Source organism: Montipora foliosa, chromosome 3, assembly GCF_036669935.1.
Source record: "Montipora foliosa isolate CH-2021 chromosome 3, ASM3666993v2, whole genome shotgun sequence".
NCBI classification, from domain to species: Eukaryota; Metazoa; Cnidaria; class Anthozoa; order Scleractinia; family Acroporidae; genus Montipora; species Montipora foliosa.
Window position 1 is genome coordinate 9,284,930 of NC_090871.1, and position 24,033 is coordinate 9,308,962.

Here is a 24,033-nt window from a genome sequence, read left to right on the forward strand (position 1 = left end):
CGCAATGAACCAAGTTTGAATGACTGTCTCCTACCAGGTCCAGCCTTAACTCCATTGATCTTTTATGTCTTGCTGAGATTTCGCCTCCATAAAGTGGTTTTGATTGGTGATTTAGAAAAAGCATTCTTGAACATTGAAGTCAATCCAGCAGAGAGAAACTTGTTAAGGTTCCTATGGGTAGATGACATCAACTCCCCGAACCCAGAAGTGATCACACTGAGATTCACTCGTCTTGTTTTTGGTCTAGTTTGCTCTCCATTTATTTTGAATGTAACATTGAGGAACCACTTAACAAGGTATGAGAACATTGATCCTGAATTTGTGGCTGCTGTTGTGAGAGCTTTGTATGTTGATGACTTTGCATCTGGAGAGAACTCGGTAACGAAGTGTTTTGAACTTTACCACAAGTTGAAGTTGCGGTTCAGAGAAGGAGGTTTTAATATGAGAAAGTGGGCATGGAACAGTGAAGAGTTAACTGAAATGATCAAAAGAGCAGAAGAATCTTTGTCTTGGGAACCGGAGCTGTCTTGTAAGGCTACTCCTACATTGACCGAGCCGAACATTGAGGAAGAAGATTGGACAGTGTCAAATTCAAACAACAATGTGAGCGAAGAAACCGGCGAAGAAACCGTTGTCAAAGTAATGGGAGTTCAATGGGATCGGATGGAAGATAATTTCGAGTTTGATCTAGCTACCTTTTCTAGACAAGCCTTAGAGGGAACTTTCACTGAACGGACATCATTGAGCAGTACTGCTCGATTCTATGATCCATTAGGCTTGCTGTCACCAGTTACCTTTCCCTTAAAGTGCATGTTCCAAGAAATTTGTCATTTAAAACTTGGTTGGGATGAAGCTTTGCCGGAAGGTCTCGCGTCGCGCTGGAAGGAGTTACTACAAGACATGTGGAAGTCTCAAGCATTGTAGTACCTCGTTGCATCCTGGGTGATGTTCAAGTCGAAGACGTCACGTCTATTCAACTACATGGGTTCGCAGATGCTAGCAAGTCTGCGTATGGAGCAAATGTCTACATCAGGTTGACAACCTCTGGAACCAGTTCTGTTTGCCTTCTAGCGTCCAAAACAAGAGTTGCTCCCTTGATCGGTGAATCAATCCCTCGACTGGAGTTAATGGCCGCCTTGACACTTGCGAATTTGATGACAGCCGTGCACGAGGCATTGACCTGCACTATGAAGATAGACGCTGTTTTCAATTGGACTGACTCTCAGATCGTGTGGTGGTGGATCAATAGAGAGTTTAAACAATTCAAGCTGTTTGTTCAGAATCGAGTTCAGAAGATTCGAAGTCTGTGGAGTAAGGATCACTGGAGATATTGCCCGTCTGAGTCTAATCCTGCTGACATAGCGTCGCGAGGGTCAAAGAGTTCTGTTCTCGCTCACAGTGATCTATGGTGGAAGGGAGCTCCATTTCTGAAAGAAGGAGAAGTTCAGTGGCCAAACCTACCTGATAATCCAATCGGTGAGAGTACATTCCAGAAGAAGTAACAAAGGAATTGAGAAGGAAACCTGAAATTTCAAATGTTATGACAGTATCCGTGCAGTGCTTTCAGAACATTTCAGAAGTCATCTGTCCAGAAAGATTTAGTAGTCTCAGTAAACTTGTCAGAGTAACCGCTCTTGTGCTGAAATTCATCCAGAAGCTCAAGAGGAAGATAGAAATAACTGACATCAGTATGGAGGATCAGAATATTGCTACGAATCTTTGGTACAAAGACGTTCAAGCCAAACTTGAAGAAAAGGAGAAATCAAGTTCCACTTGGGAACAGTTAGGAGTCTTTAAGGATGCCAACGGACTTCTGCGATGCAAGGGACGAATCCAGAAGTCTTCACTTCCATACTCAACAAAACATCCCATTCTGTTATCTAGAAAGCAGCATTTCACTAAGCTCGTGATTATGCAGTCCCACGAAAACGTGAATCACAATGGAGTTGGAGAAACTCTTACTGAAATCCGATCACAATTCTGGATAATCAAAGGAAGGCAAGCTGTTAAGGATGTACTTTCCAAGTGTGTTACGTGCAAGAAATTACAAGGAAGAGCCTACAGCTCTCCACCTACTCCACCACTACCTGCATTCCGAGTTTCAGAGGAAATGGCTTTCTCTAAAGTAGGTGTGGACTTTGCCGGACCCTTGTACGTGAAGAATATATACTTATCCAAGGGAGAAATGCACAAGTGTTACATTGCTCTGTTTACATGTGCTAGTACAATAGCTTTGCACCTTGAACTTACGCCAGACCTCTCCGCCAATTCGTTCTTAAGAGTGCTGAAGCGATTCTTCGGTAGAAGAGGACTACCGACCCTGTTCATTTCAGACAACGGGAAAACTTTCCGAGATGCAAAGGTTAAGAAGTTTGCTCTTGATCGGAACATTGACTGGAAATTCAATGTACCCACAGCCAGCTGGTGGGGCGGATTCTTCGAAATCTGTGTGAAACTTGTGAAAAGGTGTCTCAAGAAAGTGCTCGGAAATGCGAAGTTGAGTTATGAAGAGTTAGAGTCAGTGCTGATCGAAACTGAAGGCGTTTTGAATTCTAGGCTATTGACCTATGTCTACGATGAGCTAACAGACAACGTTGTGCGCGCAGCAGAAGTGGTAACAGTAGATAATTCTCTCCGCAAGACTCGTTTAAAACGTCCAATTCCAAAGCTCTATCCTCTTGAAATCAACGTGTGTGACGAACACGTAACTAATGCGAGAACAGGACAGTTTGACAGTGGAATGAACATTCAGATAGTTAGAGATGAAGACATCCCTACAGTGATCACAGCTCCATGAACTGTCTGACCGTATCTTGAGCGTTTGACACTGAGGCTAAAGAGCTAAATTAGGTTTTGCGTTAAATCAGTCTTATTTGTTTAAACTTTCTTGATTGACTTCGACGTCAATCAGGGGGGAGTGTGTTGAAAACTGGAAACTAGTGTTACACGAGGTTTAGTTTGATTGACATGTGACAGGAATTAGATCTTATCGAGTTTTTGGCGGTAATATATTTTGTGTATTGGCGGAATTATATCTCGGAAATCTTAGGAAATCGTCTCTACCAGGAATTGTATTCTAAAAGGAAGTCATCTATCATTAAAGAGTTTGGATCATTAAAACAGGGGGTACTCCCTTATAAGGGCTTAATGGGGACGTGCGGCCAGCCAGGGTATGTTTTTCGGGATTTTTGTCTTGAACAGGGTATCGAATTTATCATTTTTTGTCTTAATCAGGGTATCGATTTATCAATTTTTGTCTTAACTGGGTTAAATGTCTTAAACAGGGTATCAAAAATCGGAATTCTGTCATAAAATGCGTAGGAAAATCAGCGATATTTGTCTTAAGCAGGGTCAGGGTATGAGGGGCCGCGCCGCACCTCCCCAACCAGGGATACATCGAGTACCCCCCCCGGGGTCACGAGTCACGCTCACTGAAGCCAGATCTTTTGCATAACCATTGATTTGATAAACCTCTGAATAGAATATCGTTTTTACTGTAACAGAGGCCGCTTAGGCTCTCGGGAAATATCTTGAGACGACATCTACTTTGAATCATATCCTTGCCAACTGATAACCTATTCCTTTTCTTAAAAGTTCTTATGATGCTAGTTTAATCATTTCGTCAGTTTTCTTTAATCAGAGATAAATGATTCCTGAGGCCAAACCGAGATTTGTTCTTGCAGCACGCGATACGAGCAGTGCTTGTACTTTTGCGGTTGTTTAGTCCTCGAAGAATTGTATAGAGATTTTGCACCACTTTCCCTTTTCAGTTTAACTTGACTTAAAGAACTTCTTTAAACTACATTTTTTGAAAAGAATACGGCTGTTTCCGCGGAATGTTAGTAAAGATTTTTTCTACGATGTGGAGTTGAAATATTAGCTAGGATAATTTCATTTCCGTACACCTTAAGTCTGAGTTAACTCACATAATGTTTTTGTAGTCTAGAAACAGAGTTCCCGAAAAAAGCGAAATGCACAACCCATCTGTAGTACACAGCGGTTAAAATGAAGTCGGTTTTATTCACGTACCGAAGAGAACTAAAAACGCACGTTGTGTATATATGCAAGTCCCGAGGGTATTACATCACACCATCACGCATCACATTAAATCACGCATATTTACATGCTCATTGGCATCCTATACACTACACCATCTTACAGAAAAGGTTTGGTGCCATATTCTTATTGAGCAATGTCTTTTCTTTGAAACGAGGTACTTTGTACAATTGGATTTGTGGCCAGAGATATAGGAAATCAATTACCTCAACCTGACGTTCAAAGAGAAAGACAAGAAGACGCCTGACCGAGTAGGCTGTTAAAAAATGAAACACCATCTGATAAGTTGAGTTTTACTGCATTTCCGAAAAGGAGTGGGTAAACAATCAAAATGAGTTTAATTAAAAGAAGAGTTTGTCATCCTACAAAACAGACAGACGTGGAGCCGATGTGTGGAGTGGTGAGGGTTTTTTTTTTTTTTTTGAGATAAGAAATGACAACGACAAAACCTGCTCTGGGGGTGCAAATATGAGCTGATATTTGCTGCACCCTACATCTTAAAAACGACAATCCGTGAAACTCACTGCTGTTAATGCTATTGATGATGTTTCTTCCATTTCATCGTAAACGATACTTTGAAGCGAACAAACGTCAACTGCAATCGAGAGTTTACCCGCCATAATTTGCTTCATGCGAACCAGCATCTGAAATATGATGCTTTCGCCAGAGCCAGTTGATAACACTTTCAGCAGATTTTTAACTGAGAGCACAGGTGAAATTTCTCGTAATGCGCGTGACATACAGTGTTCTGATCAACGCACAAGAGCTTAAGAGTGGAATCGAAACTAACAATTTCACCTTTGATAGGCATCGCCATCCTTTTTTCCGTAAAGGCGAAATTAAGCAGTTTGGCTTGTAATTGACAGGTAGAGCTAAACTGCAACAATATTTAAACTCAGTTCGTTGTCGACAAGATTTTCCCAAAAGATTAATGACCTCGGGAAGGCGTCCTTTCTATTGCCCCAGTCCCTCCCCACTTCTTCCTTCTAACCGTCTCTCACCCCCTTGGTACAAATCTCTTTCTCTTCCCAGCCCTCTGTTGCTGTAAAAATCAAAGCTGGCTGCTATAATTTTCACCAAGAAAATACTAAGCACTTGCTCGCCAAGATTACGCCCACTGTGCAGGTTAGGTCAAGCTAGATAGTTGTGCGCCATGTCGCTTTCCATTGGGGTGGATGTTGGAGAAACAAACACTAATGCTGTTATCCTAAAAGAAAAGGATGTGCTTTGCTCATCTAAAGCTCCATCCACGGAAGATGTCACATCTGGTATCATTGAGACCGTCCAATCAGTACTGAAGCAGCTTCCAGAAGAACTTGCGCGCAGTCCTGGTGCGCATGTTGAGAGAGTCAGCATCAGCACCACCCAGTTTGTGAATGCTGTCAGGCAGGGAAAAGATCTCTCAGGGGTGGCTTTGTACAGGCTGTGTTACCCTGCAACTATAGCTATTCCGCCGAACGTACCTGGCTTACATGAGGTCTTTTACCTTAAAGGAGGATATGAGTTTAACGGTGCTGTTATAAACAAAGTCGATGAAAAGAAGTAAAGGAGACAACGAAGAAAGTGTACGACGAAGGTACGTCAAATGCAGTATTCAGAATTTATAACACTATCTGGGGCCGCTGATACACCATCACTTAGCGGTTATAAATGTGAATCGAACCTGAAACTTAATTTTGAACTCATCTCATGCAAGAAATTGTAATAATGTTATACTGCAAACACAAAGAGTCTTGTAAAACTTTGAATTATGATCGGTCTGATTATTGCATCTGACCAGTCACAGACTATTGGTTTACTCGTTCTGTTTCTCCAATTCCTTTCTTATGCATACCTTGCCAATCCCATTGATGGGTACTCAGTTGTACACGTCAAATAAAATACGATTTTTCAACCTATGTAGGAATAAGGCATATAGCCATTGTTGGAGTCTTCTCTCCAAAGTACAAGGAACAAGAAAACGAAGTGGGTAGAATTATCTCGTCTGCGCACCCAGACATGAATGTAACACTTTCTCATGAGGTGTATGACAAAACAGACTTCCTAAAACGCGAGTTTCTATCTGTTATGAATGCGAGTCTGAGACCACTCTATGAACAGACAGAGGAAACATTGTCTACAGCCTTGATGAAACTTGGCTTGAGGTGTCCTTTTTATTTCACGAGGAATGATGGCTACTTGATAAGGTGTGATATTTCTTCCCATATTTTATTTATGTATTTTACAAAAAATAGTCTATGTACATTGTAGTCCGGAGAAGCAATTGACATGTTTTTTCATTCACTCAATGCGAGTTTCGCAAATAAAAAAGTTTCTCCGGTAAACATAGTACTTTAGTTAACACCAACATTTCATGATATTGCTTTGTATGCAAAGGAGTCTAAATGCAGAAGAACCGTTCAAATTTCACATGAATCTACATGGATTTACCAAGCCTTTCCCAGCGTGGTCTTCGCTTGAGGGCGTCAGCCATGGATTTAGAGGGGTCTTACTTTGTATGCGTATGCCTGGCAGTTAAACAAAAACCAGGAATTAGCCTGCTGCAGGGTGCCAGGTTGAGTCTAAAGCCCAACGGTGCTGCAAAGGGGCTTTCTATTATTAGTTTGATCTGAATTCGAAAAAGATTCCTGGAAGAAATCCCAAAAGATAGACCTATTTTTGCTTCAGGCTGAGTAGCATAATGGACAGTTAGGCTTATACGCTGGCACAAGTAAAGAAGAGCGCGAGTAACCCTAGGTAAGAGGTTGATTGAATGCCAAAAGCTAAGGCCTAGAGAGGGAATAGAGCTATTCCGTGTCATCGCAAGTATGTTTTTGGAAAGGTTTAGTCAGCTGCCGTCTTTCTTGTGAGAGAAAACTCAGTTTATGTACCTGCACCAGGTGGTATCGTAATAAAAATGTTGTTTCCTTGTGTCTTTCAGTTTCGAGCTTGCGCGACGCTTCCCAGTGCTGACGTTTGCATCAGGCCTAACAAATAGCATGCGAGGTGCAGCTTTCCTATCAGGGGTGCAAAATGGCATTGTCATTGACATTAGAGGAACAACCATGCATGTAGGGTCAATAAAGGTAAATGTTTTACGAGGACTCTTTCATTTAAAATCGCAATCATGTATTAAACTAATTCTATTTCTATTTTCAATTAATGAAGCTTCACGACCGTTGTCCAACGGAGAGGTTGTTGTTTTCTTGGTAAAAAAAAGTATCGTATTTTCTCTCTCCCCGTGGTGTGGACTGGGGCCACGAAACTTATTTTTGATCGTTGAAAACTTGAATTATTTGATGAGCGAGTGTGGCGAACGAATGTAATATTTTACAAAACGAGAGTAAAGATTTCTTATCTTCAAGCGACGATGGAATGTTCTATTTATTGTGTAAACACCAATGCACGAAACATCAAACCAAACCATCGTATTTCATATTTTTTGCAGTCCTAAAGTAGAGTAACGTGAAAGAAATACTCGGTATAAACAATCGACATTTTAAAGCATGAATTGAACGAACCTGTACAAATTCCTTGCAAATTAATTTGAAAGGGCCATTCTAACAAAATGGTCCCTGGTTTTGGAAAACGGCGGCGGCAAGCAACGCAACCATGATTTGTAAACATAAAAGACTAAATCGTGAAGAAATCCTAGAACAATGTTGAGATCATACCTATTTCTTCATAATTATGTTTTCTTTCATGAAGTACTTAGCCCGTCAAGATCATCTTCGGGCACACCAAGAAATCTGAATCAAATTCAGTCAAGTTCTACCACTAAAAACTTGTGTCTAGACTAATTTGACTAATTTGCCGCGGCGAAAGGCGCGATTTATTATGTCACTATAGCGAAAGAAATTAATATAAACATCTTATGCTTTTGGGGTAAGGCTCAACCAAAATTTCACTAGTGTTTCATTTAGTTTTTCACTTCTGCACCATTCGCCTGCCTAGAGGATCAGATCGCAACTTTTTTACTCATTGGAACAGGGGGAAAATGGAACGGAACATTAAGGTGGCACTAATGACATAATACGATCCAAGTGCAAATGGTCTTGCACTTATAATGGAGGACCCTCATTATTAGTGTCAGATTCCTTGCAGCCCGCTCGCTGACTCGCTTTGCGCAAAGACTTCAACCTGCCTGCGGACGGGGAAATCCATGTGCCACAGAGATATTAAACCCTCGAAGGTCTACTGACAGCAACACCTTAGAGGACTTTCTAAAAAAGTTGCATGCATTTTGCTTGCGGTTGCTCGATATTCTTCGGAGGGAGGGAATAATAATATGTTGCAAGGCTTGAAAATGTAAATAACTTAATGAAAACTTGAAAACTTTTTGGAACGGAAACCTCATTGCGTCGGTTTAGATTAAACCGTTGCTAATATCAATAAACATGAAAGCGAATCACATATCAAAATTCTTTTTCGACTTTTTTGGCCTTTTCACAGATGTGCTACTCAAATCGTTAAGTTAATTAATTGAAAAAGCTCGTCAGGGAACTTAATTGTCCCGCGAGACATTCACACTACATTTTGATTTTCTATCTCCAATAGGAGGGAATAACCGTTGGCCAAATGTTGACGAACGAAGCACTCGTGTTTGGTGGAAATGCCCTGACAGCGACCGACATTGCTGTCGCGTCTGGTTTCAGTGACCTTGGTGATATGGAAAAAGTGAAAGATCTCCCTCAAAATGTTAAGGATGAAGCACTGGAAGATATCAAGAAAAAAATTCAAGCAGCACTTGATCAAGCTAAGGTTTGGAAAAAATAAGTAAACAAATAAAACAATGGGAAACTCAATAGAGCGGGTTGCTTCCTCGATCCTCATTAAAGAACTAGTCCGTGCTTAGCATGCGTATATCGAGTTGTAGATGCACGCAGGAAGTTTGGAGAGCACGAGCGAAGCGTAGGCAACTCTAGTTTCTTGTAAGATTTTACGATTTCAAAACATTGAACAACACTTTTGGAACATGTCAATGTAATATTTATCGTTCTAATGAAGGGTCCCCAACGTCGAAAAGCCTCAGTTGAAGTCAGAAAGCTCAGTTTTGTTTTCAGCCATAATTCGCATCGCGTTTGGGAATAAAGTATTGTCAACTCCAAAACTAGTGTTTTCGCTTGAAAGAACTACATACTCATTGTTTTTCGAAACGAGTATTATTTGGCAAAATTTCTTTTCATTATGAGCTCCAAAGAGGCTATCTCTATCTATGTCTTGGTTATAGTCTATCCTAGCGGTATAGTGCTCAATGCAATCGCAGAGCGTGGTATATCTGAAAAATGGACTAGTCAATAAGGCATAACTTTTTCTGTGACTCTGAGATTCACGCTTACGCGATCATCAGACAGACTTTAATGAAGAGTATACCTTACTTAGTTTAAATAGTTTCAATATATACAGGCTTTGTTTGTATCATATCAATCGGTAAATCTATTATAATCTAAGATCGATGTTCATTAGAAAGTATTTGTTCTCGTGGCGGCATTTGGAAATCAATTCATTTCTTCTGTTAAGGTTACATTAAAGTCTGTCTGATGATCGCGTAAGCGTGAAACTCAGAGTCACAGAAAAAGTTATGTCTTATTGACTAGTCCATTTTTCATGTATATATATATATATATATAATTCCTTTTTTCGAGTAGAACGTATTTCGTAGAGCGCTCAACTCAATCGATTAAGGAGCAATAACTATGACTTTATACAAGTTTAGGTTTCACGAGTAACCATCGTTTAATGCTACAGAACTGTTTCGTATGGTACAAGTACCACACTCATCAGGCAATTTTAACGTCGAGTTCAGTCCCGGGATACTCACGTTAGGCCAATTCACTATCTCGATAGCTGCGATGCCAGCGTGGTTGTCCTGATGGTGTAGTGGTCATCACACCCTACCGGTGTTCAGGGGGAAGTGGGTTCAAATCCCGCTCAGGGCAGTTCTTCATGTTTTTCATTCGACACAATTAATCAGTTGATTTACAGGATGGGTTTCATTTCTTCATTCTACATATATATATACAAATAATTACTTGCGTAGGAAACACTGCCTGGCTAACGTTAGCCAGGCAGTGTTTTATGCACCTGACGAGAGAGGACCATCAGTCCCTTTCGAAACAGTTCTGTAGTGTTTTAATGTTTTAATTTTTCCTTTCCTACGCAAGTAATTATAAAGCTCCACGATTGTAGAGCACTCTTCGACTCAAAGATAAGGTTTTCACGTTTTCTTGCGGGCAACATTGCAAAATTTAGGACATCAAAGGGGATGCTAGGTACAAATGTTGACCGACGATCGCCGTTTCACGTGAATAGAGCGTGACTTAGGGTGGCGTGACATTAGAGCAATGTGCATGTGCTCACATGCAATGTAGAACTTTGCTCTCCTAAACGCTCACAAACAATATATGAGTTTTCGTTGTGTTCGTACATTGCATCCTCCAGTTGCTTCACCTATTGACACTCCCTGTGTCAATGTTTCCTTCGAATTCAAGAATCTCGGGGAAACAAAATGAATAGTTTCATAGGGACCTGTCTTGAAGTGCTTATTTTTACTGGAAAAAGTGTCATAACCTTGTTTTGCCCGCTGTTCTTGTGTGGAGGCTTATCGCATTCATTTTTATATGCCAGAGTTTGCCGAAGTAGCATTTTAATTGACAGTAAGGGTTAAGTGTAGGTTAAGTTGTTATCAAGGCTATTTATGTTAGCCATTTGCAGAGATGTGAAGAATTTCAACTATTCCAAAACTAAATTAGTCGTTGGCTATAAAGAAGCTGTATACCCCAGGACTTTTCCAGATATTAACAAAACCTTCTTAAAAAATAAAAAAACAAACAGACTTTTCTCACTTTTTATATAGAAAATTGGCACACGAAAGGACTGATGATTTTCTATTGTATCTCTCGAACAGTCAAGTGATGAAGACCAACCGGTCATCGTTGTTGGTGGAGGCGGCATTCTAGGGCACCCAGATAATCCAGTAAAACTCAAAGGAGCCTCAAAAGTGATTTGTACTCAACATTTCCAGGTGATTTTAACTTAATTTTGGTGGCAGTAATTTTGATGAAGAGTTTGGACCAAAGATGGTTTCCCATCTCACCGTTTGTGAATAAGTATAGGCTTTCCCATTGGCTACCAGAGCCAAGAGTCTCTTTTATTAACTGAAGCATTTTTAGCTAGGACTTTTAACGGCAATGAGCTCCAGAAATCTTTGCACGATCCTATTGTTGCTAGTGTTATGTCCTCTAAGATCCTTTGGCATATTGCAGGTTGCAAATGCAGTTGGTGCTGCTGTTGGTGTACAAGGCAAGTAGAACCAAATGATTGCCATGAAACAGAAAATCCTCAAATATTTACTGGAAAGCTGAGTAAGCTACACTCGCGAGAGCTGTCGAGGCCAAAGCTTCCTAAGAAATTTATAATTGTCTTAAGCATGTACCACTTGATTAGAGATTCGTAGTCTACCACAAGGCATTGCGCAGCGAGTCCGCCATTTTCAATGCCTTTTAAAAGGGTCTCAACGGCAAGGGGTAACTTTGACAGTTAATGGTTCGATTTCAAGTTGACGGCTAGACGATTCTATTTAACGTCGTTTACGGTTGATGGTTAACTCCATAAAGACCCTCGTCCAATTTGGAGCGAAAATCTTAATGAAATTATCTGAGCATCTAGTAAAGAAATGTTTAGTGACATGCAGGTAGGCGATGCAGGCCACTTACGAATCAATTTAAGTAGGCAAGACTATTTGTTAAACGGAACAAGTAGAGGTCAGTGTCCGGGCCGGACATTTGAAGCGGCAATTAGGCGAGGATACCACAAACATCCTTCAACAACACAACGAGTTTAATGACAATGTAGTGAATCTTTGACATTATGACAACCAGCGATGTCGACCTTTCATCTGTATTACTACCTTTGACAAGCCGTAAAAACCTAAGAAATATGACAAACATTAGCTAGCGAATCGGAACTAGAAACGGAGACTATCCAGCAACTCACCATATGATGAAAGACGGCATAAGCAAACACAATTCACAACTAAGCGTTCTTTCACGAGCGTTTTCTCCACGTGCGATTTAGAAGAGCAAAATTACTGAAGTATTATGGTCTACATGTACGTCATTTCCATGGAAAGAACCGGAACCGCGGAACGGACTTAACATTAACGATTTGTTGAGGAATAGCCTCAACATCCCGGGGGGTAGGGCTGAGCAAACCCGACAACTAAGAAATTTAAACTTAGCCTAAGTGTTCAGCGTTCAGGTATGTCAATTTCACAGCGTTCACATCTTCCCTCTGTTAATCATGTTGCTTCTTCGAGAAGGCACAACTTTGTCACAGGCCGAACAAGTCTCGAGCTCTTCGTCTTCACTTCTGCTGTACGCACACACAGGTCTTCACCCGGAAACACCCTTGTCACACGGCCTAACAACCAGCGGGACCTCGGCACGGTGTTGTCCACGACAAGAACCAGGTCATTCACTGCTAAGTTCCGTTTGCTCAGTAGCCACTTGTGGCGCTGCTGCAATGTTGGAACATATTCTCGAATCCATCGAGACCAGAAGCAATCAGCAATGAATTGGGCGTGTCTCCATTGTTTGCGCGAGTACAGATCTTCTTTAGCGAAGACTCCGGGAGGCACGAAGAGGTTTCGGCGTTGTAGAAGAAGATGGTTTGGGGTGAGCGGCTCTAAATCATTGGGATCGTCACTGGAAGGACAAATAGGACGACTGTTCAAGATTGATGTAACTTCTGCAAACACTGTACGCAGCGTCTCCAAGCCAACTAGCGCACCCTGACTACCGAGAACAGCCCTCATAGCTTTCCTGACACTTCTAATGAGCCTTTCCCAAACTCCTGACATATGGCTTGCAGCAGGAGGTTGAAAACGCCACTTTGGCAGCGGGCAACTGTACCATTCTACTTCACGAGAATGTAACTCACTCTTAATGCGTTCTTCGTTCAAATCCTGAACCGACAGGCGAAGTTCCTTCTCGGCACCGGTAAAATTTGTGCCATTGTCCGACCATATCTCCTTTGGGCAACCACGAACTGAGATGAATCGAACCAAGGCTTGGATGAACGTGTCTGTTTCCAGCGAACTGACATCTTCAATGTGTACTGCTCGGCTGTTGAAGCATACGAATATGCAGCCATACACTTTGACTGTACTGCGGCTTCGTTTAACGTAAAACGGTCCGAAAAAATCCAGACCCGTGTACGTGAACGGAGGCTGGTAGGGTATTAGCCTTTCTTTGGGAAGATCAGCCATAACCTGTTGGAGAGGAGGCGCGTTACGTTTGCGGCAGCTCAAACAACTACTTAGGATCTGACGCACGAGAACTCTTCCCTTTAAGATCCAGAAGCGCTGACGGATTACGGATAGCACATGTTCACGACCTGCATGGCCCAGGACACGATGGTAGTAGCGAACTATTAACGCGGAAACGTGATGGGACCTTGGAAGGATCATTGGGTGTGCGGCCTCAAAGGCAATTGGGGCCCGGTGAATTCTACCGCCAACACGTATCACATCATCAATTAAGACTGAGATTGGCTAACTTGCTGTGACGTTTCACTTGCCTGCCTTCCTTTAAACACAAGCACTCCTCGAGGAAATGCTGGCGCTGAACTAACCGCACGATTTCTCGACCTGCTTGCTGCAATTCCTCCAACTTGAGTGTACTTGACGTGAGATACTGACGAGTTTCCTTTCGAACTCTCTTCACAAAACGTAGGACCCATGACATAACTCTCAGTAGGCGGGACCACGAAGAATAGCGTTGCAGCGAGAGGTCAAACTGTGGTGCATATGAGGTAAGCATAACAGTCGATGACTTCCGTACTTCCACATCGTCATCTTGGAGATCCTCTACTGGTACATTGGGCCATGTATGCTCAGGTTCCCAAAGGAACTTGGGACCCAACCACCAGCGACATCCAGCGTGAAAATACTGAGCACTAACACCTCGTGACCCATCATCAGCGGGGTTTATAACACCGGGAATATGATGCCACTGTCCTGGGGAACTTGTTTCATGAATTTCGGCAACACGGTTAGCGACGAAGGTTTGAAAACGCCTTGTCACGTTTTTGATATACTGCAAAGATGTCATTGAGTCGGACCAAAAGAAGGTTTGACCCACTGGTAGATCAAGTTCCCTTAATATTATCTTGCTCTGACGAGCTGCTAATACTGCGGCTTGAAGTTCAAGGCGAGGGATAGTCCACTCCCTAATTGGCGCATTGCGAGTCTTTCCCATAACAAAGAAACAATGAATCACTCCTTTCTCATCGGCGAAACGCAAATATGAAACTGCTGCGTAACCGCGTCTGGACGCGTCTGCGAAGTTGTGAAGCTGAACAGTTGATGAGTTGCGAAGTGACTGAACCTTGTAACACCTTGGGATGCCAATGGTGATGACACGTGGTAGCTCCTCTAGCCAACGTTGCCATTGTGAGAGGTACGGTTCCGGAATTTGTCGATCCCAAGGGAGTTTATCTCTCCAGAGTTCCTGCAGCAGAATCTTAGCGGAGAACACAAAGGGCGAAAGGAATCCTAGCGGATCAAACAGCGAACTAACTATGGAGAGCACCCCTCGCTTAGTAGGCGGTTTTCCTGATTGTGAAGCTTTAAACTTGAAGGTGTCAGACTGCGCATCCCAGTACACACCCAATGCTCGCTCAAATGGTAACTGATCTAGATCCAAGTCTAGCGATGGATTTGCTCTCAACTCTGGTGAGATAGATTGCAATACTTCCCGGCTATTGCTCGCAAACTTCGTGAGACGGAAGCCTCCTTCCTTCAGCAACTTGGTTAGGTCCGATGTCAGTTGAACAGCCTGTTCTGTACTTGGAACGGACTTTAACACATCATCAACATAGAAGTTTCTACGAACTGTTCTGATGACTTCAGGCGAGTATTTTCGTTCGTTGTCTTGTGCTGTCATACTTAAAGCTTTGTTGGCGCAACAGGGCGAGGACTTTGCACCAAAGATGTGGACCAGCATCTTATAGTCTTCTGGTGTGTCATCAATACTACCAGGCCACCACAAGAATCTCAGCGCATCAGTGTCACTTGGCGTCACATTGGTCTGGTAGAACATGCCCTCGATGTCTGCGGAAAAGGCGACTTCTTCTTCACGGAAACGAATTAAGACACCAGTGAGGTCATTGGTAAGACAAGGTCCTTGCAAAAGCTGTTCATTTAAAGATGTGCCATTGAATCTTGCAGCCGCATCAAACACTACCCTCACTTTACCTGGCTTGTTGGGATTTGTTACCGGATGATGGGGAATGTACCAAGTGATGTTACTGACTGCGGCAACTTCCTGTTTGTTCAGCTTTCTAGCATACCCCTTATCCACACAGTCTTGAATCACATCTCTGTACTTAACTTCCAGCTCTGGATCACGACGGAAGCGCCTTTTCAGGTACTGTAATCTTGCTTCAGCTAGAGGTCTGTTGTAAGGCAGTACAGGATTGTCATCCCTCCACAGAAGGCTCATCTGGTAATGGCCATCCAGCAGGCTAATCGAGTTGTCAATAAGTTTTAGGGCTCTTCGATCTTCTACCGATAATGGTTTGGTTTCAGACCTCGCAGTGCCATAGGATTCAATCTTCCAGAATTCCTCGAGCTGGTCGTTCAGGGAAACATCTTCACTACTGATGAGGTTAACCTGTCCCTGGCTGTGGGACTGTAGATTTGAGAAGCCACCGAGTATGCTCCAACCAAGACAAGACTTGATGGCAAGCGGTTCATTTCGGTTTCCCTTTCTTACATCAAGAGGTACGAAGACTTCTTGAATGTTAGTTCCTAGTAGGATGGAAATCTTCCTCCTTTCCACCTCTGGGAAACGCACTTCCCGTAAATGTGGCCATTGCTCTAAAGATTTTGACAACCTTGTATGTTTCAGGGGAATAGTAAGATCCTTTACAGCCCATGCAGGGTTGACAGCAATCACATGGTCGTTCTGGCTATCCAATGATGCAATTTTGAAGTTAACCTTCATACCCCTTTCTTCAACATCAGCACTGTTCACTGTCGTGAGAGAAAGCTTACTTAGTGTTCCTTCAATATTTAGCAACTACACAAGAGAAGGGTCAACCATGGTTATGTCAGACCCTGAGTCAATTAGACCATACGTTGTGATTTGACGGCCAGAATTGCTTATCACCTTCACTGGAATAACTTGAAGTAGCACCTCGGAGGAATTGACTACTGGATTGACTGAATGTGCTGAAGTATTGCATGATGTACCTTGGTCAGCCAACGAGTCCTGGTTGACTTCATTATTTTGACTCACAGTTCCCGAATCAACTACTTCCTTTGGTTCATGAAAATGTAACAACGTGTGATGTGCCTGTCCACAGCCTTCCACTTTACACCTGATTGTTGACTTGCATTTTCTTGAGTTGTGTAGAGATGAACTGATGCAGTTAAAACATATTTTGTGCTGCCTGACAAAGTCATTTCTTTCCCTCGGAGATTTGGATTTAAATGCCTCACACTGGTACAGGCGGTGGGACTGGCAACACATTGGACAAGGCTCACCCTTTGCGGCTGTCATGTTAACAAAAAAGGCGGGTTTAGGGGTCACAGGCGGCTTGCCCCTAGACTTGAATTTAGAAACCACGTTCTCACGACTTCCAGCACTGAAGAAAGGATGGTTCAAAATAAAGGCTCGCTCCCTGAGGAAGTCCACTACATGCTTGAAGGTAGGCATCGCATGACCTTCACCCTCTAGGGGCTTTAAACGTTCAGCAAATTTGGCTTGCATCCACTTAGGAAGTCGCATGATGACTTTCTCAAGGTTGCCTGCATTCATTTCATTCAAGTATCCCATTGACTCTAGGATATCATAAGTAACTTGAACCATGTCTGCGTATTGCTGCAAGCTGTCCTTGTCATTAGGTTGTATAACAGGTCCTCTAGTGAGAGATTCCACAGACGCTCTCACTACTTGAAATGGCTGACCAAATCGGTCCTCCAACGTCCTAAGAGCCTTTGCCAAACCACCTGGCAATGGCTCGTACCGCTGAACTGCAAGAAGCGCAGGTCCCTCTAGAAATTGTAATAGACGGGTCATTTTGACAGCATCATCAAGCGGTTTTGTCTCCACCAGTTGCTTGAACCTCTGGCGAAAGGCAGGATATTGTTGAGGCGATCCATCAAACTTCTGGACTCGCACATGAGGGAGATCATGAGAAGCACTTATCCTTTCCATTGAGGACATAATAGCTGTAAGGCTTTCATTGACAGCTGCACTAGACATGTTAGGCATGACTGCAGATGGCGTGACCGTAGACGGTGTGACTGAGGTCACAAAGGTCAATGGTTGGCATTCCCCTTGGCAATCACCTTTGACAGGTTTGGGCACATTTACTCTCATGAACAGTTGGCTTAAGCTGCATTTTTGGAACCACAAGTGGATCACTAAAACAGATTCCTCCAGTAGCATGCATGGAGGTAGTAGCTGCGGGGTTTTCTACTGCAGGTGTAGACGTGAGAGGTGGGTTCATAACTGACACAGGTGCAGGAGTAAAGCTACTAGAGATCACTGAAGGCAAAGAAGCGACTGGAACTTCAAGAGGTTCCACGAGTTTGTCCTCTGGGTGAAATTCTTCAACTTTGGGAGACCACTTAATACCATCCTTTTCATTGGTCAGTTCAGACATTTCTTGTTCTGCCAGGAAGGCCTCTAGTTTGGCTAGTTCTGCCTGATCTCTTGCGGCCACAACCTCTCTTGCGGCCTCTAATTTGGTCAGTTCAAGCCTATGTTCAAGTTCCAATTGCGTTCGTTTGATTTCCATCTGAACTCTTTTCACTTCGAGCTCAACTACCCTTCTACTTCTTTCTTCAGCTTGTTGTTGCATCAATGCTGCCCTCGCAGCTTGGACTTTAGCTTCACGGGCTTTCGAACTAGACACACTTAATCTCGAGGCGTAACTTTTTTGGGATTTCACAGATTCCGGCTGGGAATGTTTCCCTTTCTCCATTATTTCTTCAGACACTTGATTATTGTAAAATTCGGCAGCATCAATAACAAATCGCTCAATCTTAGCGTTGTAATCTTGTACTCTTATGCGTTGAGTATCACGGTCACTCAAAACACTCTGATATTTTTCACAGGAAGTGTCAAGCAAATCATCATATTTATCACAGCATGCACAATACTGCTCCCATGCGGTATTAAGTTGTATTTGTTGTGTTCGTACCTTAACAACGTTTCCAAAATCCTTAACACTTTACACACCTTTGTGATGGTTGACAAATGTCCCCGACGAGATCTATCCAGTGACTCTAACCTTTCGTAGAGAATTCCACGTTGCGACATGACACAAATCTTGAACGACGGCGGTTTCCTCTAATGAATCGGCGATTCTCCAGTTGAAGTCGTAAACAGCGTAAATAAGCACAAATTCCACAGCAGGAGACCATAAAACATATGGTTTTTACACTAATGTCCGGGCCGGACATTTGAAGCGGCAATTGGGCGAGGATACCACAAACATCCTTCAACAACACAACGAGTTTAATGACAATGTAGTGAATCTTTGACATTATGACAACCAGCGATGTCGACCTTTCATCTGTATTACTACCTTTGACAAGCCGTAAAAACCTAAGAAATATGACAAACATTAGCTAGCGAATCGGAACTAGAAACGGAGACTATCCAGCAACTCACCATATGATGAAAGACGGCATAAGCAAACACAATTCACAACTAAGCGTTCTTTCACGAGCGTTTTCTCCACGTGCGATTTAGAAGAGCAAAATTACTGAAGTATTATGGTCTACATGTACGTCATTTCCATGGAAAAAACAGGAACCGCGGAACGGACTTAACATTAACGATTTGTTGAGGAATAGCCTCAACAGTCAGGATCTATCGAACAAAAAATTGATAAAAAAAAGGGGGGGGGGGGGAAAGAAAGAAAGAAAGAAAGAAAGAAAGAAAGTTAGAAAGCGAAAAAGAAAGAAAGAGAGCGAAAGAAGACAGAAGTTTCACTACCCAATTGTCGATACCCCTTAGTAAAATTTCTTTTACTTCCTTTTAAATAGGAAATAATACGAAAGAGTCTTCACCTCTTGAACAAGCATCTGTATTACTACAACTCGCCAAAATAGGCGTTGATGAAACAATCGAGCCAAGTGAGCCATATATAGACCCAAAAACTGGTGACTGGATCTTGAAAGAATACGATATCGAATGTATCACTCTTGGAGCAGGGATTATGGCGTGTGGTGGAGGAGGAAACGCCAAAATTGGAAGATTAAGGGCCCTGGCATCTTTGAAAAAGAATAAGGAGATTCGCGTCATTCATCCTGGCAAGTGAGTGGATTATATTAATCACCTTAATGTCAGGAAGTGAAAAGATTAACAGAATGATTTTACTTATTTGACTTCCTTTTGTTATTGATAAATATGTATTTCGTTTGAATCTTTTTGTCATTTATGACAGACAGACAGACAGGCTTTTGTTATCAAAACGGTATGACCTGACGACACTGTGAAAGTAAAGTATTTCATGGCCCTTCTACTCACCGTTCGAGGAGGGCTATCTCCACGCATACGTGAAACTCGACACAAGTTTACACTTTACTTACAGTAATAATAAAATTGACGCTGATAAAGAATCATCATATTCTTTTCAGATTAGGTAAAGTACGCAGACTGACTGGTCCCGTTGCAATGGTAGCTCTGATGGGAGACCCAATGGTGGTCTTCGAGAGACTGATCAGCGGCCGGGAGAGCGCATCAGCACTAAAGAAAATGGAAGGAGGCCGTTTCCCTGGAGATGAGGTAAAAGCAACGGAAGGTGTAATCAACCTTCTAATATGTTTTTAAGTAATCAATCCCGAGAATACAGTAAAATGTATCCGTGAACTTTAGGTCAGAGAGAAACACCTCAATGACGAAACCTTGCAATGTGTCATTTTAGAAGCACAAGGTAATCGTATGTTCTGACGAGGCCTATTGATTCCGCACTAACTTAGTAAACACTGGACTCCTTTGATTGATCGTTCCTTCGTTACTGTTCACTGATATCATGATCAGTTGATGAGAAAGTTCATTGCAGAGTGCGCAGATACCTCGATGGGTTCCCTTACTTAGCTCAATACCAATCGCGGAAGGGAAATTTAAAACGATTATCGGCAAGGAGCATCAAACTGTATTCTTATGAGGATGTGGAGTCTACCAGACTGAACAGTTGCTATGATTCCTCATTAATGGAAACATTATACTCTCGTGCACTAGAACATCGCAGTGTCAGTGTCATCTTCAGACAATAATATATGAGTTGTTTTTATATTCAACAGCCGTCATCTGACACGAAACCAATAGCTCTCCTGTGTAGTGAAATGGGTGGCATTAGCACTACCGAGCCTTTGGCGGTTGGAGGCGATGAAAAAGTTTGCATTTTAGACGCAGACGGCATGGGACGGGCCAATCCTGATCTGCAGATGTTCCTTCCATATGTTTTTGGTTGCCCAATATCCTTCTCGGCGATCGGGGATGAAAAAGGGAGGACCGAAACGTATTTTGCCAAATCCCCAGAGGATATGGAGGAACATTATAGAACTGCAATTGGGGGTATGGGGTAAGTAAATTTTGCTTTTCGTTGTGTTATCGATAATCAGGAATGGGTTAGGGAGGGGGGTCGTTTGTGTTATATTGCGGTAGGGTTTGTTTTCATATGCCATATTACCTATTCATGTTGTGCTAATGATTGCATATCATCATACACGCGAAATTTTACTTTCATAGCATCGTCAAGAAGGGCATCAACGCTTTGTTCTTCTCTCGAATAACAACATGTTGATGGCATCAATTCAATTCACTACAAAGAACTACGTGTAGGAAAAGGCTACCGATTTAGGCTAGATCTAAAGATCTCATATTTTTTATATGCGTCTACAAAAAGAATTAAAGAACAGTTTGGATCTCAAGATACTGCAAGAAAGTCGGACCGGCACTTCTCCAAACGCAAGTAATTGGAAAAGTCACTAGTATCTTGTTACATTTTCCATGGTTTTTTTTTTCAGAAACCTTGCTGGTATTGCGCTTACCTTAGATTGGAAATTCGTGAATGAAAAGACGTGTCCCTTATATTCTCTAAGTCGTCTTCGAAAATTGGGCAACACTGTCCTTGAAGCAAGAGAAAACAACCAAGATCCAGTGAAAAGTATTATTGAACACGAAGATGGCAAAATTTTATTCCATGGAAAGGTTTGAAAATTTATCATTACTCAGCTAAAAATAATCGTTATCATTGTTATTATATATTGTTGATATCATTATTTCTTCTATCACAGTCTCTGTTGGTGTTCTTTTTGTACATCAGCCGGGCGCAAACCATGCACGTAGGGCATCAGTCATTCAAGTCAATCATTCTGTTCATACACTAAGCACCTTTCTGAGGATTCGCGCAGATCCCATCATGCTGATCTTTTGAATCTCAGTCACAGTAGCTGCTTCTGATACTTTCTTTATTTTTTTCCACCATCCCCTTCTTTACTGTACCAAGCGCATCAACAACCACAGGGATCACTACGGTTTTCATATGCCACTTACTCTGTACTTCTAGTTCTAGGTCTTTGTATTTGCTTTTCTTTTCCATTTCCTTCAGAGCGATGTTTTTATTTTATGGAACAGTCATATCAATAAGCTTGCAGGTGGAATTCACTTAATCTTTAAGAACTAATCATAATTATTATTATTATTATTATTATTATTATTATTATTATTATTATTATAGTGGTTATCATTATCATTACTATCATTATTATTACCATTTATGTTATCACTCTCACTATTATTTTGGGTATGATCTCAACTTACTTTACAACCTTTTCAACCTGTTTTCCTCAGGTTTGAAGTTCAGTGATTCTAGAGGTTTTTTAATAGTTTCTTCTACAAATTTTCCTCGTCAAGAACTTTGAAATGCTTGTGAAGCCAATCCGTATTTGTAAATTTGTCCATTCTATCATGAAAAAACTGTTGCTAGGATATGAGCTGATTTTCACAATATCTGTTTCAGATTGTCGAGGTTAAAAACGACAGCGCAGGCGGCTTTAGTAAAGGAACCATAACAATTTATGGGTCGAAGCCTGAAGCTGAGTTCAAAGAAAAGCTTTATATTGCAGTCAAAAATGAAAATTATTTGGCCTACATTTGTGACGACCATGATGGCAAAACGTATCTTGCCACTGTTCCCGATCTGATCACATTGGTAAATGAGGACGGCAGCGCTATTACAACAGAAATGGTGCAAAAAGGTTTGAAAGTTTCTGTTATCGCCATGCCCTGCAACCCACTGTGGACCACCAAAAAAGGAATGGACGCTGGGGGCCCGGCGGCTTTTGGTTTCCCTGACGTACCATACAAACCAGTTGGAAAGTATAAGAGATATCCTCCGATTCCTCAAATTGAAACAGGCCGCTGATCGATCGGTTCCTGTTTTATTCGGCGAGCAAAACTGAGTTGTTGTTTTTTACATGAAGGAGTGTGCTCGTGTCCAAGAATGATTAACATTTTAATACAATCTGATCAAACAAATATTGAAATCTGATAATTTTTGAGGTACATTGTAAGAATAACATTCTAAGAATGCCATAGCTAGTGTCTAAACAAAAACTGCATTCTGCACCATTAATGTTTGAGAAAAAATAGTTCAGATATCTTTTCAAATAATCTTTGAGAAATGACATAGTGTCGTGCAATCTAATATTATCAATAAATATAATAGTTTTTACAGATTTCATTGCCTATCAGTTGTTTGAATGTCGCGGCATGCATGGATGTCCCCAACGTCGTCCACACATCACAACTCGGTAAATCCTGTTGATCTCGTGGTATTTCTCTCAAGCTTTAGTGGTAGATTGCCCAAAGTAAGGGTTTGGGGCGAAGTTCCCTACTTTACCTTTTCTTAAATTATTCTTTCTTTTTTAACTAAAGCGAAGACGCTGTCAATAGTTACTAAAACATGACAATCTTGATTCAAACTCAGTAATCATCGTTTGCTGCCGGAACTCTATCGATTTTGGTTCATGTGTGGCATAATGAACCTGTGCTTTGCGTTTTAGATGATACATCCAGAAAAATAGAAAGGTCGGAGGCGAATAACATTTTCCATCTTCTTCATTTTTGTTACAGATTCCTAGATTTATTTTTGCAAATTTTATGCCTTTTCCTCAATCTGATCCTTTCCCCGACCCTTCAATGACACCATGCACCGAAAGGGCAATCCAAGAAGATCCTCTTTGAAACGAGGGTTATAATTAATCAACATAATTTATGTGATAAGTACGTATTCTTGTCTCGTCATCTCTTAAGATGTTGACTGGTAATTCTTCGGATTTTTTCTTCTTACTACAGTAAGTGCGGTCTATTGTCTGACACTAAATGGTGATCCAAAGCTCTATGGGTATATGTGTATGTACATACTAACCACTGATTATTAGTCCAGGCATTTTATCGCCAAAAGTCGGTCAACCTGCCACTAATTGCAAAAGAAGGATTTTTAACGTTCTTTGGTCCAGGGACATGTCCTCTATAACATATCAAAAGTCCCCGAAAATCCGATTGGGGGAAGTTGACAAAAAACAACTTTTTTAGAGCCCTATATTGCTCAGCATGCAAACTAGGTTGCATTTAGTAACTGTTGTGAGCTACCGTTGTTTTGCTTGAGTTTAAAGCCACGTGCAGCATAGGCTAGCAAAGATTGAGAAAATTTAATGTGTTATCTTCCTAGTTAAGTGCATTTATATACCCATTAAATAAAAGAATTATTCTTTATAAGTAAGTGAAACCTTTAGAGATGTCGTCGATGGATGGCTATCTGAGTGAATTCTGTAGCGAAGAACACGGTCTTCCACAAGCGATGTTAGAACGCAAAAAGGACAATTTTACACTAAAAGACCTAACAGTAATGTCATGTTCCAAGATTATGTAATTCAGGAAAATGTAATTTGACGTGAGTAGAGACGTCCAA

The 24,033-nt window shown here is 41.7% G+C and overlaps 2 protein-coding genes and 1 pseudogene across 2 annotated transcripts in view; all 3 read left to right on the forward strand.

The window, feature by feature from the left end:
* Nucleotides 1–1,502, forward strand: part of LOC137995233 (uncharacterized) — a 1,964-nt gene extending 462 nt beyond the window's left edge. Inside the window, exons 1-2 of the mRNA XM_068840805.1 lie at nucleotides 1–806; nucleotides 854–1,502. The exon at nucleotides 1–806 is cut by the window's left edge and continues 462 nt beyond it. Coding sequence (XP_068696906.1) covers nucleotides 1–806; nucleotides 854–1,502 — 1,455 coding nt within the window. The remainder of the gene's footprint in view (nucleotides 807–853) is intronic.
* Nucleotides 1–22,774, forward strand: part of LOC137996674 (uncharacterized) — a 28,070-nt pseudogene extending 5,296 nt beyond the window's left edge.
* LOC137995234 (uncharacterized) lies at nucleotides 1,541–2,797 on the forward strand. Its single transcript, XM_068840806.1, has one exon. It carries the CDS (start codon nucleotides 1,541–1,543, stop codon nucleotides 2,795–2,797), a length of 1,257 nt encoding a protein of 418 aa, XP_068696907.1.
* Nucleotides 22,775–24,033: the final 1,259 nt, after the last annotated feature.

Excerpts from the sequence above, each read along its gene's own strand:
- LOC137995234 (XM_068840806.1), top strand. The coding sequence starts at position 1,541 with ATGACAGTATCCGTGCAGTGCTTTCAGAACATTTCAGAAGTCATCTGT.